Below are 19,337 nucleotides of genomic sequence, written 5' to 3'. Positions count from 1 at the left end.
TTTCTTTGTGGGGATTGTCTTACTTAATTGTATTTTCCATTTCAATTCTATAACTTCTATTTTCTTTGGAATTACACATTTGTGATTGAGGATTGCCTCCCTGTACGCAACTCGGACTTTTCATCTAATTTTCCAAAGATTTCTAACAGCAGATATTGTTCACAATTCATGGGTACCATAAAAAACAAAAGGAGGAGGAGAAAAGGAGGCAGATTTAAGTTTAATGCACCAAGAGGCATCAATTCTTATGCGTATAAGCAGAAACAAAAACGACTTCAGGCAAAACTTGTGATTTTTGAACAGTCAACTACTGCTAGGAAGCAGCCATCTTACCAAGTTTTTAGCAAATGTTTAATTATCAACGGACAACCTGCATTTAGGTTTCTCGTAAGAAGACTCCGTTCAACATCACGCCGTATGAGATTATTAAAACTCAACCCAGATGTAACTCGGATAAAAATCAGTGCTGAAAGTAAACCTGTACTAGATGGATTTCGAATCATCGATATGGATTTGTTACAAGGTCATATGACTGAAGTAGCCATTCACTGTGCAGTATGCCCAGCAGCTGGAGAGTTAGCTAGAGATGGGAAGTCTCCTTTTTCAGTTACTACCGAGGAAATGCGACATGGATATGCAAGCAAGCTCCAGATATCGTGTTGTGGATGTGGGCAGTCATTTGCAATGGAAACCAGTGCCAAGTTACCCAATTCTTCATTGTACGAGATCAATCTTAGGACTGTCTAGGGGGTCTATGGTAACTGGTAACTTTCCTCAACAAATGAAATGTTAGCTACCAGGAATGAGTAAAAGTCAATATACTTCCTTGGAGCAGGATATATGTGACTTGTGGCACCATGAACTGAAAAAAGATATGTTAGAAGCCGGTGCTGAAGAAAGGCGATTAGCTATGGAGAGAAATGATTACCACCAAGGAGTACCAGCTATATCTGTGGTGTGTGACGGAGGATGGTCTAAACGTTCACATAAACATACATATAATGCTCTTGGTGGAGTTGGTGTGATATTTGGTGCGGTAACTTGCAAACTTCACCACATCGGCATTCGCAATAAGCATTGCTTTATCTGTTCCTCTGCAGAGTCTAGACACTGTGATATAACCCCTCATTTATGTTTTCGTAATTGGAATGACACCAGCCAGGCTATGGAGGCGGATATTATTGTAGAAGGCTTTCTACAGTCTGAATGTACATACACATGGTCTCCGATACATGCGGTTAATCGCTGATAGGGACAGCTCTGTCTATGCTCGGATACAGCAGCAGGTACCTGTGTGGGGAAGACATGCGGCAAAAATGGAATGTGGAAATCATGCTTGTAAATGCCTGCGCACAAATTTAGAGAAATTAGTAGAAACCAAGCCTCGCTACAAATGTCGTTGGAACCTAACGAAACAAATGAGAATGTGTCTTGTTAAAGGAATCAGATGTGCGATACGTATGCGTTCATCTACAGTCAACACTACAACTGCCACACAACAACTTGAACACGGCATAAGGAACTCCATCCACCATTTGTTTGGTAACCATGAGCACTGCAGTGACTTTTGTAAAAAGAGGCCAACAGATGATATACCAGCCTTCAGTATCAACTGGTATAGACGAGGAGTTGCTGAGAGATGTTATAGTTCTACTGAGTCGCCTTGCTTCTAAAGCTTCTCGCCTTATTGGCAATTTCACTATAAACTTGGCAGAATCATGGATGGCTATACGATCAAAGTTTGATGGAGGTAAGCTGTATAACCGATGCAACCGTGGATCTTGGCACAGTCGTTGCTATGGTGGAGCACTCAGGGAAAATTTTGGTGCTGCGTGGTCCCCGTTAATTTGGCACAAAAGTACTGGAGTAAAACCTGGATCAGCATTCACAACCCATTACCATCAACGGGCACGTCATCTCCTAGCTAGTCTTTGTTTTATTAAGTCAATCTTAAATCTGCAATATTTCTTTTCTATTTTTTCAAACCACTTAAAACAGTATATATCGTTACCAGCTCTTGCCACTAGGAGGCCTCCTCTTTCAAGAGCCAAATTTTTTTTAAAGTTCACTTATGGCATCTCGTCCTTTGAAACTTTGCTGTGTGTACAGTTAAGATGTCGGACAACGTACTTCTTTTTGTGGTTACATTTTGCAACACCATGCTGAACAAGAAGAATGATACCCTTGTTAGTCTAAATAACAAACACTTCATTCTGTCAGAATTGAATACTATGGACATATTGTACTATCAAGTATGAAGTCCATACCGCACAAGCCAAACCATAATGTAACATTAATGTCCTGCCATATTATTAAACAAATTCACATTTCGTGTATCTACTTAAGACAGTGTATATCGGCTGACATCCTCTGTTTTCATTGTAGAAGTTTGGTAATGGGATATCTATTGTATGCCAAAAATAAGGTAATTTTTTAATTCATATACACAGTAGTAAAAATAAAAATTTATTTATGTATAAGTAGATATTTATAGCCTTAGTTACCCAAGTATTTGTTGTATATAAACACAACAATAATTTTACATTCAATTTAGAAAATGAGAATATATCTTATCAATGTCATTACAAAAATGATAGGTAAAAAGCTGTCTTATATTCATCCTGAAATAAATTGAATTTGTCTCCCTTTCATTCAAATTTTGGCACTTTGATGTTACCATACAGGGGAATTTACCTATTCTAAATATAGAGAAGCAAGGAACTACTTTATACTAGGTGGAACATCCATCTTAAATACATTATTTTTTGGAATAAACTGTTGTTTCATTGAGCTGTTATGACTTTGTTTGTGGTTTTATCAAGATTTTCTCCTCTAATGGCCCTGCAGTGGATATTAAACTAATTTATTTTTATTTCTAGGAATTAACAAAAATCAGCAGATTTCAGGAAGTGCAGCCTCTCACAATCATGTTTGAAATTCTCTTAAAGTTAAGCGAGTACTTTTGAAATTTTGAAAGTTATCTAGAATCATTTATTTATGATTCATATTGATGATATGATAGGAAAAGTCCATCATTTATTGTTATTTTTGTTAAATAGAACTGTTGACAGTTAGGGTGTACTCAATCCAAGATGGCCGTAGCTACCCCTTAATACCATCTTCTTTCTATTGTTCATGATGTAAATCGGCGTTAGATAAAAAGTATAAAGTAATTAGTATGATCTTCTGCGATATCAGAAAGGCCTTTGATAGAGTTTGGCACAGTGGTTTAGTTTTAGAATTATCATCTTTTGGCATTAGTAGAAATTTATTGGAATGGTTTAAACATTATTCTGGAACTGTTATAAATGGTAAAGTGTCAAATGCGTAATATATCAGATGGTGTACGACAAGGATCATTTTTAGGCCCTTTGATGTTTTTGATTTTTATTAACGATATTGCCAATGACATACAGCCGATTATTAAGCTATTCGCTGATGACACTTCTTTGTATACATTTGTTGATAGTCCAGCAACTAGTGCGGATCTTATCAATAGAGACTTTTAAATATTTAATCCTGGTCATAAAGATGGGAATATAAATGCTCATGCTACTAGAGAATATGATGAAGACTTTCATCTATTGCTTTGTCATACGTTTTTATTTCAGAATTTTTTGATTCCCTTCGTCTAAAAAAGCTGAAAATATCTTCCGATGTTAAATTTAAGCGAATCCATCGTTACGGAAAATTATGAAACACGCACATGGCCATTCCTAAAAAGTTCCTTTAAACTTCTTCTCTCCAAGTAGATATAGTTATATCAGAAAGAAATGCAGCTCCATGAATAGTTACCCCACTCGACAGGCTTGATTGAAAGTCCTCTCATGGGGATTATTGAATGAAACAAACTTTCATTATCTTTTGCGATGCCCATTATACGATAATCTCCGCACGACTTACTTCAATCAAATAATGCAATATAACCTCACTGAAAGTTACTATTTAAAGATGTTGACATCCCTCCCGGAGAAAATAGTGGACTATTCAGTTGTGTTTAAAAGTTTATCATAGCTGCTAAACGCTTTTGATTTCATATAACATTTAACATTTGAAGACATGCATAATCATAAAAGGTTTCATTAAGTTTAAAACCATCCCTAACCAGTTAATCTGGCTCACCGAACACTTACTTGTCCCCTCTACACACCCTCCCCCTCCAGTAGATGTATAAACTTTAGAGGAATCAAAGTTAAGGATTCTGTATTTTATTAAATCTTCTTTCACATTTTGTTTTATTGCTGAATTTGGCGCTGATGCTGGACAGCCTTAAGTACTGATTTGTTTCTATTCGAAAAGTAAACAAAGTTTCTCATAGTGTAACGTGACCGGGGGTTCAACGGAGCGGTCACCAAGCAATAGAAAGATGCAGAGCAAATGTGAATATCATAAAATACAATTTCAAGTGAGTAATATTTTGTCATCTGATTGAATACATGACTGAGGTAAATGTTCCTCTGTATAACTAACAGCATAATTACTTCTCCTAACGTTAGGAGTGAGATGCATGATGATTAATGGATAAAACAATCAGGTTATGTATATGTGAACTTAGATTGGTTGTCGTCGCGTCCTTGACAAAAAAATGTTAACCTATGGAAGGATTAAGATATTTACAGGATAAAGTGTAACAATCGCCAAAGCAAGCTAAAGTTTCTAAAATAGTTTCCTTGGATGATTCAGCCTTTTCACTTCATTGTTAAAACTTAATACAGCTGTAATATATCGCTGTTTACTACGGAAACAATTCCAGAGTATGATTCTTCGGTAAACTATTAAAGCGAAAGCAGTACATTTAAGAACTTTCCTTATACTCCGTTTAAAATACATGTTTTCAAGTACACGGCGATGGTATCCAGGTAGTCATTGATCAGTTGATGTACATGTCAGTGGTATCCAGGTACTCATTAATCAGTTCATGTACACGTCGGTGGTATCCAGATACTCATTAATCAATTCATGTACACGTCGGTGGTATCCAGATACTCATTAATCAGTTCATGTGCAAGTCTTTGGTATCCAGGTACTCATTAATCAGTTCATGTACACGTCAGTGGTATCCCAGTACTCATTAATCAGTCCATGTACACGTCAGTGGTATCCAGGTACTCATTAATCAGTCAATGTACACGTCAGTGGTATCCAGGTACTTATTAATCAGTTCATGTACACGTCGGTGGTATCCAGATAGTCTTTGATCACGTTGTAGCAGTATTGGTACTGGTCCTGAATTTGAAATAATTTCATACCAATCGAAAATGCATAGGATACACACATAACGACCATTATAATTGCATAAGAAAATGATGGAAAAGGGAAATTACTCTTCCAGACCGCTTGAAATTACAAAATAAGAACAGATTCCGCGTCATCCAGGCAAGAACAAACGTGGATTATATGCCTCAATTGAAAAAAAACCACGAAGACAGCAGAGGGGCAAATGCAATAGAAACATTAATAAATAGAGAATGGAGTCTCCCGGTAAGATAAGACTCTTATAATCAGTTTGATAGAAATTTTGAACAGGACGCCAATTCCCAATCCAATCAAGACCGCCATGAAAGTATCGATATTATCCACAGAAGTTAAAATATTCTGGTGGTGGAAATGTCAATATACGTACAAAATTGATCACAAATGCTGGACGTCGCACAAGCATCTGACGTGAAATCTGAAAGATATCTACTTCTTCGTCGCTCTTCATTTGGTCTCTTGCATTACTGATACAACAGAACAGCCCACTCTGGGAATAGCCATCACTGAAACATCAAAAGAGCAGCATGAATGATATTAGCATAATAAGCACAGACTCAAAAGCTTAATGCCTTTCCTCCATATCCCCAACAACCGTCAATATCAAGTAGTATTTAATAACGTCTAACAAAAGTTTATTATAGATAAATATCAAGGTAAACTACATACCGACACATGACTATTGTTGCCTTGGTATCGTCCGATTTGCGTCTGCTGTCAACAAGTTCCAGTAGGTGAAGCAACATGGACGAATCCTTGGGGACTGATGATTCTCTATCCCATCCAGTCATATGGAACACTTTAACAGTGACATTGAAGCTATTTTCCTGAAAGGAGTCAATTTCATTTAGAAAAGATATGTTATTTGCATGCAATGTATAATGGACATAACGAAAGATCGCAGACTGCGATTATATGTATGATGGGTAGGGATTTTCAAGTTGGGGAGGGGCACAAAATGTTATTAAAAAGCAAAACTCTTTTCCGCAGGCTCTGCCTTTTCAGATTCCTTCATATTAGAGAAATACACATGTTAATTTATCAGTATTTAAGATTACATATGTTAAGCCAGAATTTGTAAAATCAGGATTCAACAAGACACATAAAAACTTCAGACACTGCAAAACATCCATCTTACCGCGTTTTCTATTGCGATTTCTAGCAAATCGACATTTGCTATTGTTGAAGACTTTCCTTTGTGTTCCAACGTAAAATTCCCGAAGGATTTATCTTCACCTTCGCCTGGAAGCCAGTCCTAAGATAAGTACAATGCATTTTATTCTGATATGGTCATATATCAATATGTTTCAGTCAATACAAGGCTTCTTAATAACTATTTTACAGTGTTCATTTCCTTAAACAGATGCCAGAAAATATTTGTTTTTTGTTTTATCACAACGAAAATGTTTTGGAGTATGAGAGGACCATCTCAAAAAACATGCGTATCACCACTGTGACGTCACGAACAAATAATGCCACAGGCTGTAACGTTAATGTAATCAAGGAAAGTCTATACCGTCTATATCGAAACAGGCATGTCGTATTGAAAGCTAATTATGACGGTATCCAATAATTTTTCAGGTCTATGCTTTCATGTTACAAATAGAATCTGAATTCTTCGTCAGTATAATGAATTAACCAAATATTATTTTATATGACATAGGTACTTTGTAAGATTTTATACGTTTCCAGTTGTAATATTGTAACGTTTTAAATGTAAAGGTTGTTAAGTCAATATGCAATTACGTTAAATTAATGATAAACTACTGCTACCAATCGAGGGGTCTGCAGTTTGAAATGATTCTATGATACCAATATGAACAGATGAAATTACAGTGTTTTTTAAAATAAACTGCACCTCGAGCTTCTTCGTTGCGTTACAATTATATGGAAATACACTTACAATGTCGTCCGGATCGATGATGACAATTGTTTGACAGCTGTGGTCCATTATCATCGTCAACAGATCCACCACGGTGTCCTCCAGAGGAGTCTGTGTGACGATGTACCCAGTTTTTGACGTATATGACTAGGTCAAAAGAAAACGGAAGGACTACTGGTATATGAATGAAAGTTTGATTGCATGTGAGATCTTTGACATTATACATCACAATTGTAATGTTGTTACATTTATTGAAAGAATACAAAGCTTGATGTCTATGAAAGATTCACTCAATGTATGAGCGATTACTAGGTACGTGTACTGGTTTCATGTGGTGATACTGCCAAAGATTTTAATGAATAATCATAAAAGTAGACCCAACTAACACTTGTGTCGACAACGCAGAATGAAAAACTGGTAGAACAAAAGTTGTTTGCTATTCTGATTAATTTACAAGCCATACATAGCACACACATACTAATTAATCCATTTCAACCAGGTGAAACAAGTGTCACACAATACGCATATTACTTACTGGCACTGACACGGCATTTATGTAGTCCGTTCTACAGTCAGTATATGATCGAAGGTACGCCCTGAACTTGTCAACTGTACAGAACCAGAGGAAAGCATAAATCACAATATTTCCTTTCCTTTAACACTTTCTGATAATTCATATGAAGTTAAGTAGTCGAATTGTAATCATAGATGGTAGTATATGACTGGTTGAGTAATGTAGAAGATTTTTATCTAACAAAATAATCAATTCATCACTACAATTGTTTAATGTTCGATAAAATCGCAAAGATAAAGTATTATTTTAAATTTGCTGATTTAGGATAAAACACGAAAAAATTGAACTACCGTAAAATACTGTAAGTTCATTGGTGATTATGCAAGGAAGGCATCTTTGACGGAAGAACTTGTTGAGTTGGAATACGTTTGCCAAACAAATAAACAAGACTATATCAGGTTTAGTGCTTCATGTTAATAGAGTTTTTACTGGAAAGTTTTTTTTTTTTTTACCTGCAACGACTGACAAGGTCCTGTTCTTCATTTTGTTTGATGGCAGTATGGCGGCTCTATAGCTTGTCTCATCGTAAGCTGTTTTCATAGTTTGTGTCAGCTAAATAGAACATTTGATGCAAAATCATTTAGAGCTATCTTGGTAGATATCTTTTTTTATGTAAACTGCAAGTAAAATGTACCTTTTTCTAATGATGTAGAAAAAATAACATCATTTTACTTTCTAAAGGTCTATATTATCAGAATTCTAATATAGAAGATGTCAATCGTATTAATAGTAAATTTTCTCTAGAGATTGTATAGGTATCAAACGGGATTAATCAATGTAGAATAAGGTAAAGATGTGATAGTACCTGATATTCCTTCCTGAGCTTTTTTTGGTTCGTTGGGCCGCCATTGGAGACAGCAGTAAGTGTCGTGTGGTACTTCATTCTTGGAATCAGTGTGTCTGGCATATCGAAGGCTTCGATAAGGAGCTGGTGTATAGCTATGTATTGTTCCTGGATAAATGAATGAATCGGTATTACTGGCATTTAATGTTTAATAATTTCTACATGAAATTCAATGTTATAAAGATTTATCAAGAGATAATCTTAGGGCTATCGTGTGTATGTTGAAATTGCATAATATATTTCTTTATTGTATTAGTTTTTATGATCCTATGTTTGTTACATGTACATGAAACGACAATGTTTAAATAACCTTTTTTTTCTTGCAATTTTTCGTAATTATGCATTAGGTGTTCATCAAAATATATTATAAAATCTGCATGAATACTGGAGTGCATTTTTTACACCTAGGATGTAAGGATGAGAATAACTAAATTTCGTTTAGTAACACCGTTGTTTATTTTGATTATACGACATTTCACCAGAAAAGGCACCAAAGACATTGCAATGTCTTTTAATTTTATTTATATATATGTTGACGATCTTTTAATCGAAAAACAGTTGGTTGATCATGTCGATTCATATGTTACCCAAATGCATGTGTTTAAAGTTTTTCAACTCTTCAAAAACAACCAATTACCTTGATCTTTACTAAAAGCAATGCCAACCAGGACTATTGAAAAAATAAGCTATATGAATTTTTAATATCTAGTCTAACATTCTTGCAACCGTTCCGGTGTAGCTATTTGTTATTCATGGTCTAGTTGTCATTATCACGACTTTCGTGACCAATGTCGATTGCTGACGAAACAAAATACACAAGGTTTCGAGAGACGTAATCTCATGATATAGTCAACATACTTATTTCCATTGACGATTATTTTATGTCCAGTTGATACCTCCTGAGCATATAGATTAACTCTACATAAAAATACGAATGGCTAGAAATATGAAAGAAGACATTGTGAAATGAGACATTTGCTTAAAATGAACGATTTCTCTATTTAAAATATTATAAATTTTTTTATGTACATAATAGAGTTTATCACTGTGATTCTATTATTACATAGACATTTGAATTGCTAGGAAGATATAAGAATGCATTGTGAAATAGGACATTTGCATAAAATCTGTTAAGTATTAAAGCTAGTATCAAAATATATTTTTTTTATTATTGTGTAACTTACAGCAGTTTGAACCATATTGATCCTATCCTTCCGCATGGTTTTTATGTATTGCTTTACGTCAATGTGTCCGGACTCCTTCCCGTATTCAAGGAGAGCATCAAGGGCAATAAATGTTCCTGTTCTGCCTACGCCAGCACTGCCAAAGGGTTCCGTCATTAATTAATTAACTGAACAACGTCAGAACGAACATCAAACAGATGATGCGATATCGTCAAAACTCAATAACACAACAGCAATAAAATAGCAAAATGAATGAATAAATAAAAAGATTTGATCAATGAAAAAATCAGGAAAACGTCACAATCCCCCTTTAAACGACAAACATGATGAAATAAAATGAAGCCTTGTGAAGGGCGGACGGATATAATTAGTAAAAGTCTTTTCTTCATACCTGCAATGAACAACCATTTTGCCTGTGAGGACAGTCCCGTACTTCATCACACGGCGGTGGAAGACAACGAGTTCGTTTGGATCTGGAGTCCCGTGATCGGGCCACGTGGTATAGTGGAACTGATGTATCTGGCGTACTGACTTCGTCTGAATTAGTAAATTGAATCAAAATTATAGATATAATTTGTAGTAATATATGTATGAATAGATGTGGTTTAGCTTTTCTTATTTTTGATATTTCAGTATCCTTTATACCTTCTTTTCAGTGACTGTAAGATCACGGATGACGTAGAAGGCATATGATCTTTCCCTGTCCAGGATAATGTTGAAATTAGTAGTGGTCAAAGATTCTCCCTCGTCTGGCCAATACTTGTCGCACTTCGGCTAAAATTTGTAAAGAATAATCCGATCAACATGTTTTGAGGAAATTTTTAAGAAATTTCCTTCAACTTCGGAAAAAAAACGACTTGCTGTATAATTTGTTTTCGAGTTTAATCCCTACCCAAACAATTACCTTTAATTATTGAAAGCTGAATATATCAAAACTGATCACGTGACATTTTGCTATTTAAACTAATGAAGTGAGGATGCCAATAAAAATGAAGATGCAAATATTTTCTCACTATACAACCATTAGTAGTTTGCTGTCGTTGAAGAAAAAAAAGATGATTATCGGGGACCTATATTTGAATTCAATCGTTAAACATCAAATCATGTTTGAAAGTGTTACAAAAAATCCATACCCTTCCGCCTTCTATGAGATTTGTCAACATGACAATTTTGGCGGTCTGTAGCTGCCATATCATCCGCCAGAAATCATTCACAGTGCCGGGCCTCGGTCCTAAAACATAATTTGAAATGTTTACAGATGTTTGCATAGGGGTAAAGAGTATGTATTTCTTGTTTCTACGGTGTGTTAGATTAAAGGTTTCCATTTAAAAATGATGGCTGTATAAGAGAAAATCACCTGTGATGTTGTAAAACATTTCTGAACGAAATATTTAATTCTCTGCGCCGATATTAGTATATAAACCAAACACTTTATTTCTAAAGGTTATTAAATATTGCATTAGCTTCTGTTGCTTTAATACGTATCCTGTCTATATAATGGACCACATTATATACCTTGTGTTGCTACGTATTCCGCAGTTTTTGTAACACTCTGTAAAATATGATAAAAATATTGTAATATTATATAGCATTATAATCACATATAATTTCAGCATATTATATTTTATAATTTAAAACTCTGAAAATTATCGTATTGGACACTTTATCTATGATTTGTATAGTTTTGACATTTAACATTTTGTTTAGATAAGGAAACTGTAAATTCTTTGTAGGAACGCCAATGGAATGACATTTTTAAACCTTTTCAATGCGATATCGAGGATTTATTGTTTTAGAATTAACCGATTTTTTTAATTGACAGACTCCTTTAGTAAGATGCTGGTAGGGCAGTGTTTTTCCCCTAAGGTTTTAGTATTGAGTATAACCCATTTGCTAAAGTGCAAACTTCCTTTTTGTCGCTCCCTATGGTGGCATATTTCTGCCATCGTGTTATTTTAGGTCGCGTTACGGTAACACGACTTGTCGAGATAATTACGTGGACAAGTCGTGTTACTAACACGGCAAGTCGTGTTATTATGACGACCTGTCGCGATAATTTATCACGACCGGTCAAGTTAGGTTATCGCGGATCTCGACCTAAAATGTGCTTTGCCCAGATATGCCATCTACTTTCGTTGTCGAGATAGGTTGTAAATGGACACCCAGCCGTTTCGGAACGTCTCGGGCTTTACACTGAGACATGGGTATATCAGCTCAATTATTTGGTTTAAAAGTATTAATAATAATACTCCAGATTGAATATTGTCAAAAACAACATTGGCCAGAGCACACATTATGTTTAATAAATATTAAAATTCTAAAACGTATTCAAGCAAAACTAAATTATCCATCAATTTTATTTCCTTACTGTACAGTACCTCAATAATATACTCACAGTCTGATTATTTATCCAAAATGGTGACCTGTATGATTTCATTTTTTTTTTAAGCAAATCTAAAAGGTATGGAAAGAAATTACAAAACACATTGGAATAAAATTAAAACAAAAGTTAATGTTCAGTAAAATTTTAATTCCAATCAAAATCTGAAGAAACAGAATTTAAACCCAAAAATGAACCATATAATGTGTTCTACAAAGGAATGTTATCAATGATCAAATGTTGCATACCAACCAATATAGATATATATATATAGTTAAATGCCTGTGGAAATCAATAACTTGTTAATAGTTTTGAAAAAAAAACCTGAAAGTCATCAGTATCAATTCAAAGCTATTTTTAACCATTAAAATATATATGGAGTATCTGCAAATCAATCACACAAATTTGTTTGTGTCGGTTATATTTAAAATATCTGAAGCCCGAGACGGCTGGGTGTCCATTTATAACCTATCTCGACAACATAAGTAGATGGCATATCTGGGCAAAAGCACATTTTAGGTCGAGATCCGCGATAACCTAACTTGACCGGTCGTGATAAATTATCGCGACAGGTCGTCATAATAACACGACTTGTCGACATAATTATCTCGACAAGTCGTGTTACCGTAACGCGACCTAAAATAACACGATGGCAGAAATATGCCACCATAGCTCCCAGATGGAAACAGAAACAAATAAATGACAAGCAAAGTTAAGTAAGTATCGAGTTGTGGTTCTATAATTTTTCCTAAAATATACAAACATCGATGTAGTTGGCATTGATGTAATCGGAGTGTGGATCTTTTCCAACTTTATCAAGAATCACACGGGAATGGTCATCTGTAAAAAAATAAAGAACATGGCGCCATTGTATGACAGATATACATTTTACAATAACATAACTTAGAAAGAAATGTAGAAAGGATGGTGACGTTGAAATAAAATATGGTAATCCTAGATGTTATTGACGCTAATATCAAACAAATACCCCGGATACTTTATTAAAGTCCAGGAAACCAAGTGTGACCTTTGATTTTCAACTTTGACCACTGATGACTCATTACAAGAGATTGGTACATCTTAATGTTTTGATATCATAATGTACTTATCAGCCATTGTAGAATATTTAAAGGATTTATGCGATATCTTGTATGCATTTCTTCTTCTTCAGAAGTGGTCAAATGTGACTGTTAAACCATTGACCAGTGACCAGCAAGATCTTGATTAGAAAAAACTATACCAAGATTATCATATTTCTATATATGTTTGCAATTTCAATAATTCGTTACTTTTGACAAATTAATCTTCACCCATATGAACAAAAAACGTGATAGATGTAACAACTAAGTTATAATTCTTCCTTAAAATCTTGGAAGAACGAGTTGGTAAATATGTTATATCGATATGTTACTTTTTACACAAACAATGAACTTGGTAGACGTGTCGCAACGTTTCAAGACCGACTGCCATTTTTCAAGCTACATATGTATGACTGTGTGAACTTTTTGTATCTGTCCAGTGATGTTTATTTTCATATCATTCGACCATGGGCAGTTCCTCTACCGATAAAGCGCGAAAGTTCAACTCAGTCATAGCTTGACAAAGGAACCTATCGGTCTTAAAACATTTCAAGGGTTTAACAGTTAAATTGTTTGAAAAGAAAGTAACATCTTGATATAAGACTTGTTATGATTTTGCTGATTAATAATTGAATTAAAATAAACTTACAAGGAAACGTAGTCTTAAATCTGTTCTTTGCTTTGTTTTGTTGTAACATTCCAACTTTATGTTCATGTAAAGCACCAGACGGTATAGACTATAAAAGAAAAGTACATGTGCAAACTCTTCTTTTTTTTTAAAGGCAACAACATCATTCAAAATACGAAAAGATAATAAAGTAAATCCTGTACGTGTTGAAATTGACTCTCTTCCTCAATTATGAAATATCTTCATTTGTGTATCTCAAAGTACATCCATAAATGTTTTTTATTTCTAGCAGCAGTCGGTTGGATTCTTTTTCTCATGGGATAAGTTTTAATTTACAGTGCAATGTATACGAGTTATTCCCCATTTGTGCCATGGTCTAAAGTATTACCAGACTTTTATATGCCATGAGTTATTTCCCGTGTACACGTGGGTAGGAGGCGCCAGGATATCATCATCCAAAAGAAAAAAAGAAAACAAAAAGGTACGTGATTTGTTTTGCAGTGAGGTAAATCTGCAAAATTGTAAAAAGTAGGTCTATCATGCTCAAGTATCTATAAATGTCAAAGACATGATTTCTTTTCATTGCAAGTTTTGACAATAAGGTGAGGTGTGCGTATTGTAACGCGAGGAAAGGGAAAAATGAAACTGACAGTACGGTATAAAGCAGCCGGGGGATGGCGGACATGTTACAGTTATCGAAGCTCGTAATATTTGTGTCTTCAGGGAAAAGATGTTTTAATACTTTATGATTGACAATGATATTTCTAGGGGTTAATATGTATCGACGAGGCATTATTCGCAGTGATAATATAATTTGATCGGTAAACACTAATTGTTGGGTTGTAACGATCGAGTCAAAGGGGGAGGGGGGGGGGGGGGTGTTACAACTATCTTAATGACAAATATAAAGTTAAATAAACATAAAAAGCATTTTTATTTCTGAAATATTTCTGAATACTTGCGGGTTAGTCTTCAGGTACAAAAAACTTCACACTTGATTATCGTGGAGGGGTGGGGGGGGGGGGGGGGGGGGGGGGGGGGGGGGGGGGTGTACACACGAGACATAAATCTATCGCTACAAGGTGTCTATTATATTATTCTAAGCCGCTGCTCGGTCAATGAAATACAATCGTCGCAGGTGGTAGAGGAGTATTACATTGGTAGGTGAATTACCACTTATTAGTATCCTGTTTAGAAAAAAATACGTACAGTGAAGGGGTACAAGGAGGTGCGTTTGTGCAGCTGCTGATTATAAAGTTTAAGTCTTTAATGTATTGGAGTTTCAGTAAATATGTCTAAAGCCAAAGAAAAGTGGAAGTCAACACGGTCGGGGCCTGGAGAAGGTGTTGGTAATACAGGAGAGGAACACCAGTCTGGGACAGATCAGGCCAACCGACCTGGGACCAGTACTGGCAGAAATCAACTGGCAGGAGATGGGCCCAATCAAGATGACTTTGGTTTGTTTGTTTTTGTTTAACGTCCTATTAACAGCCAGGGTAATTTAAGGACATGCCAGGTTTTTAAGGCCTACGGTCAGTACCTGGCAACTACCCCACGTAGGTTTCGAACTCGCAACCCAGTGGTGGAGGGCTAGTGTTAAAGTGTCGGGACACCTTAACCACTCGGCCACCGCGGCCCCTTCAATCACATTACTGACCCAATCAAGATGAAATGGGTCAGTGATGTGACAAACCTGTAACTGTTCTCAGTGTATGGAATGTATGGAATGTATCACAGATACGGTCAAAGAAAAAATCAGATATGGCAAATATAGAGAGTTAGGAATCCTTATTGATAACTCTAAACCAGAGCAATCTTTGGCGTAAATAATGGAAAGATTATATGTGTACACAAGGCAAAGGCGATATCGTGTAGAAGGCACTGGCAAAAATCAAAGACATAGAAAAATGGACAAATGCCTTCATTAATTTTGTAAGTATATATATGTAGATGCACACCCAGAAAGGGCTGGGGAGTTGTTGAAATATATGTACGACATTAGACTCAATAGGGCTAAGCAAGGAGGGTAGCGGATTTATGATGAGCAATTCCCGAATGAGGAAAGAACAGGACCCAACATCCCTGTGGTCAAATATAGATAGTGAGCTTTGGGTCATATATATGGTTCCTGGGGTACCAACAGGGGTATACATCCCCCACACCACTTAAATCTTATGACTAGATCATTACATGAACGGTTGCTATAGGTCACCATATAGATACAGACATGCATGTCTGGGCTGTGGGGGGAAACAATCCCTTGGTACAAGGTTTCAGGGCCGGCCATAGGGGCCCAGGTACTGTACAGAACAGATTTAGGTTCCCGGGTGGTAACCAGAGGCCATAGGACCAAGTCAACCCCCGTTTAGGTTCCATGCCCCAGGGCAGATCAATCTGAGGCAAGCCAAACAAAATTTAATTGTCTCAAAATGAGTCAAGTTTACCTAGGTTCTCTGCAGTTTAAAAAAAAAAAAAAAAAAACACACACATTTTTATAATTCCAGGCCCTATCCCTATGGGCTGCTATAGGAAAGGGAACACTGGGGTTATGGAAAGAGTTCGTATAAGAGTAAATAATGCTGTCGGGACAATGATACAAAGGAAAGTGGGTATTTTCTTAAATATCCAGACCTGAAATTTGGGCTTTTTGACTCGGATGGAGTACATTTGTTAAGGGTTGGTTGTAATGCTTTTCTTAACACGATAAGAGGAGGTTTAGAGGCTTTTTTCAGGGGGTTAGATACCGTTTATCCTAAAAGTTATTAGCTTTTACATATATAAGTTTATTAGATAGGTTGGGCTACGGCTAGTGTTGTGGCAATGAACCACTCGGTCAAGTTATTACTTAACCGAGCGGTCCAGATGGCGCTTGGTTCAATCCACAACACCATCTTAGTTTAATAGATTAACTTGAACGAGGACAAACTGAAGTTTAATTTACTGAAGTGCTGCTCCCAGGCTTCGGTTGTTTAACATATGTTCATAACTGAGGTGCTGTACCCAGGCCTAGGTTGAAACATTTTAAAGTGATGTAATTTACGGTTTGTCATCTCATCTGAACATGAGTATTGGAAACGTAAACTGTGAAATTGAACTTAACTTTATTTTGGAAAAAAACTAAGTTAACTGTTGGTGCGCTAGTTGCTAACCGACCAATGTTGAGAAATTTTGAACTGTAAATAGTGACAATGAACTAAACTTGATTTGTGAAAAACAGGTGCAAAGCCAAATTATCTATTGGTGAACTAGTTGGTAACCAACCAATTTTGTTAATAGTTATCTGTTGGTAACATACCAACCAATTTGTCAGTTATCTGTTGGTAGCATACCAACCAATTTGTGAGTTATCTGTTGGTAACATACCAACCAATTTGTAAGTTATCTGTTGGTAACATATCAACCAATTTGTGAGTTAACTGTTGGTAACATACCAACCAATTTGTTAGTTAACTGTTGGTAACATACCAACCAATTTGTGAGTTATCTGTTGGTTACATACCAACCAATTTGTGAGTTATCTGTTGGTAACATATACCAACCAATTTGTGAGTTATCTGTTGGTAACATATACCAACCAATTTGTGAGTTATCTGTTGGTAACATACCAACCAATTTGTGAGTTATCTGTTGGTTACATACCAACCAATTTGTGAGTTATCTGTTGGCTGCCCGAGTAAATGGTAACCAACCAAACGCAGTTAATGTTCGCTAAATTATAAGCCGTGGCCTAAATATTTCCAAACCTTGAATAATAAATATAAAATCATGCTACAGGGTTGTGTTATCTCTCAAGTATTATTTTATTTATGTCTGAAATAAATCTATTTATGTCGCCTTTATAAGAATGCTTCAAAGCATCGGGGTGTGTAAATAAAGAAGGAAAAAATGGGGTGATGTTTCCTGCTTATATAGCCTATCAAATTAACTTCAGTAAGCTAAAAATAATGAATACAGAATACATTGCCGCAAAATATGTGCACTGTCTCGCTTTGCTATGTAAGCATGTTTACATGCAAGTATGATTGTATTGACCGTCTATTGTTGTACTATTTTTTGTTTTTGTTGTTTTCGGTTTTTGTTGAGTCTTTTTTTTCTGCTTTCTTTCTTTTAGATTACATAATTCATACCTTGTATTCGTCCTCGAAAGCCTTGGCCTTGTTTTTCATTTTTGTTTGAACAAGAGATTTGAGACTGGAGACGGGAAATCCAACAGGGCCGGCATTATAGTAGACGCTAGCACCAGCTCCGGATTGTCTGGCCACCTGCTCAGTGTTTACGTATACATTGGCGGAGCTCTCGGGTAGCCCGTCTGGATCTGTTACGTACACCACACACATATATATATATATATGTCTCGGTAATTTATACAGGTATAAGATTCAACATATCGCCAAAAGTAATAATGATCGATTGAAACCAATGACAGAATGTTGTACAATTTGTGTAATATTATAGGTTATATACTTTACACTAGATGTCTATTACAATTCCCAAACGTTTGAACTTCTCCTTTTATCTTTTATGTTTAACCGGAATTAAGTTCAATTGCATCCCGGAGAAATTCTATTGTTCTCCACCCCCATATTTGGTACGTAGCTTAAGTTTTTATGATATGATTATTTTAGGACCCTGTTATTCGTTGTATATTCGCTGGTGTTAATTTAATATCTTCGTATACCATAGGTGTAATTTTATGCATATTAGGGACAAACAGTACAAACAATGTCGGCAATGAAGCATTCATTAAAAACGACAAAAACATAAGCATTTTGCCTAAAGTATCACTGCAATAACGAAACATTTCTTTAAGTGAGGTCGATTTTGCATATTGACTTGAACATCGTTATTAGACGAGGATATTTCTGGTCAGATATGAGGTAAAGTATAGATTCGAGGCTCGGACATCAAAAGTCTCTCTTATGTTTTGTTTGTTTCTGTGTTATTAATAAATCAAGATTAAAAAAGCATCACCTGGTGTATTACTGTAGATGTTTTTCGCTGCCGACTCAGATTTGACAGACAGATGTTCTGTTTCTGGTGGTTCACTGTATACGTTCTTCTCGTGTACATTGGAACGACCGATATCGGTAAAGGATTCCTGTTTACCGGCACTCAGACGACGTCTGTGAAAAAATGGCACAAATACATCGAATATCATAAATCGTATATATATTTCTCTTTAATAAAAAGTCTAAGGCTTTTCGTGCAATACGAATAGGATGAAAAGCGTGTTTATAACACTCGAAGTTTATGCCCATTTCATCAATGAAATGTATTACGTGCTCATAAAATCGTGAACTTTATCTCGATAAAGTAGGAGGGGTGTCTTTGGATGGTTGGAATTACACACAGGGTGAGAGTTTCTGCTTCATGGACGTGTCATGTTCGCGAAAGAAGAATCGTTATACAGAGTATGTACATTGTGTACATACATATTATATCTTAAAATATATCATTATACATGTATGCAATCATATTGATTAAACATTGTAAAAACTGTCATATAAGTTATG

General features: G+C 35.6%; 1 protein-coding gene across 2 annotated transcripts in view; it reads right to left on the bottom strand.

Moving 5' to 3' along the window:
- Positions 1 to 3,138: 3,138 nt before the first annotated feature.
- The window catches only part of LOC117330979 (receptor-type tyrosine-protein phosphatase epsilon-like), a 34,239-nt gene continuing 18,040 nt past the window's right edge, over positions 3,139 to 19,337 (bottom strand). For both annotated transcript variants that reach the window (XM_033889575.1, XM_033889576.1), the window contains 17 exons: positions 18,796 to 18,947; positions 17,952 to 18,139; positions 13,846 to 13,933; positions 12,881 to 12,957; positions 11,253 to 11,289; positions 10,871 to 10,968; positions 10,383 to 10,511; positions 10,129 to 10,274; positions 9,738 to 9,873; positions 8,515 to 8,661; positions 8,162 to 8,261; positions 7,671 to 7,744; positions 7,157 to 7,282; positions 6,392 to 6,508; positions 5,923 to 6,080; positions 5,624 to 5,759; positions 3,139 to 5,226 (listed from right to left, as the gene is read on the bottom strand). In XM_033889575.1, the coding sequence (XP_033745466.1) occupies positions 5,158 to 5,226; positions 5,624 to 5,759; positions 5,923 to 6,080; positions 6,392 to 6,508; positions 7,157 to 7,282; positions 7,671 to 7,744; positions 8,162 to 8,261; positions 8,515 to 8,661; positions 9,738 to 9,873; positions 10,129 to 10,274; positions 10,383 to 10,511; positions 10,871 to 10,968; positions 11,253 to 11,289; positions 12,881 to 12,957; positions 13,846 to 13,933; positions 17,952 to 18,139; positions 18,796 to 18,947 (1,978 nt within the window). In that variant the 3' untranslated portion in view covers positions 3,139 to 5,157. The remainder of the gene's footprint in view (positions 5,227 to 5,623; positions 5,760 to 5,922; positions 6,081 to 6,391; positions 6,509 to 7,156; positions 7,283 to 7,670; positions 7,745 to 8,161; positions 8,262 to 8,514; positions 8,662 to 9,737; positions 9,874 to 10,128; positions 10,275 to 10,382; positions 10,512 to 10,870; positions 10,969 to 11,252; positions 11,290 to 12,880; positions 12,958 to 13,845; positions 13,934 to 17,951; positions 18,140 to 18,795; positions 18,948 to 19,337) is intronic.

Source organism: Pecten maximus, chromosome 7, assembly GCF_902652985.1.
Source record: "Pecten maximus chromosome 7, xPecMax1.1, whole genome shotgun sequence".
NCBI classification, from domain to species: domain Eukaryota; kingdom Metazoa; phylum Mollusca; class Bivalvia; order Pectinida; family Pectinidae; genus Pecten; species Pecten maximus.
The sequence above is the reverse complement of the archived record's forward strand: the minus strand, read 5'-3'. Positions and strand labels throughout refer to the sequence as shown.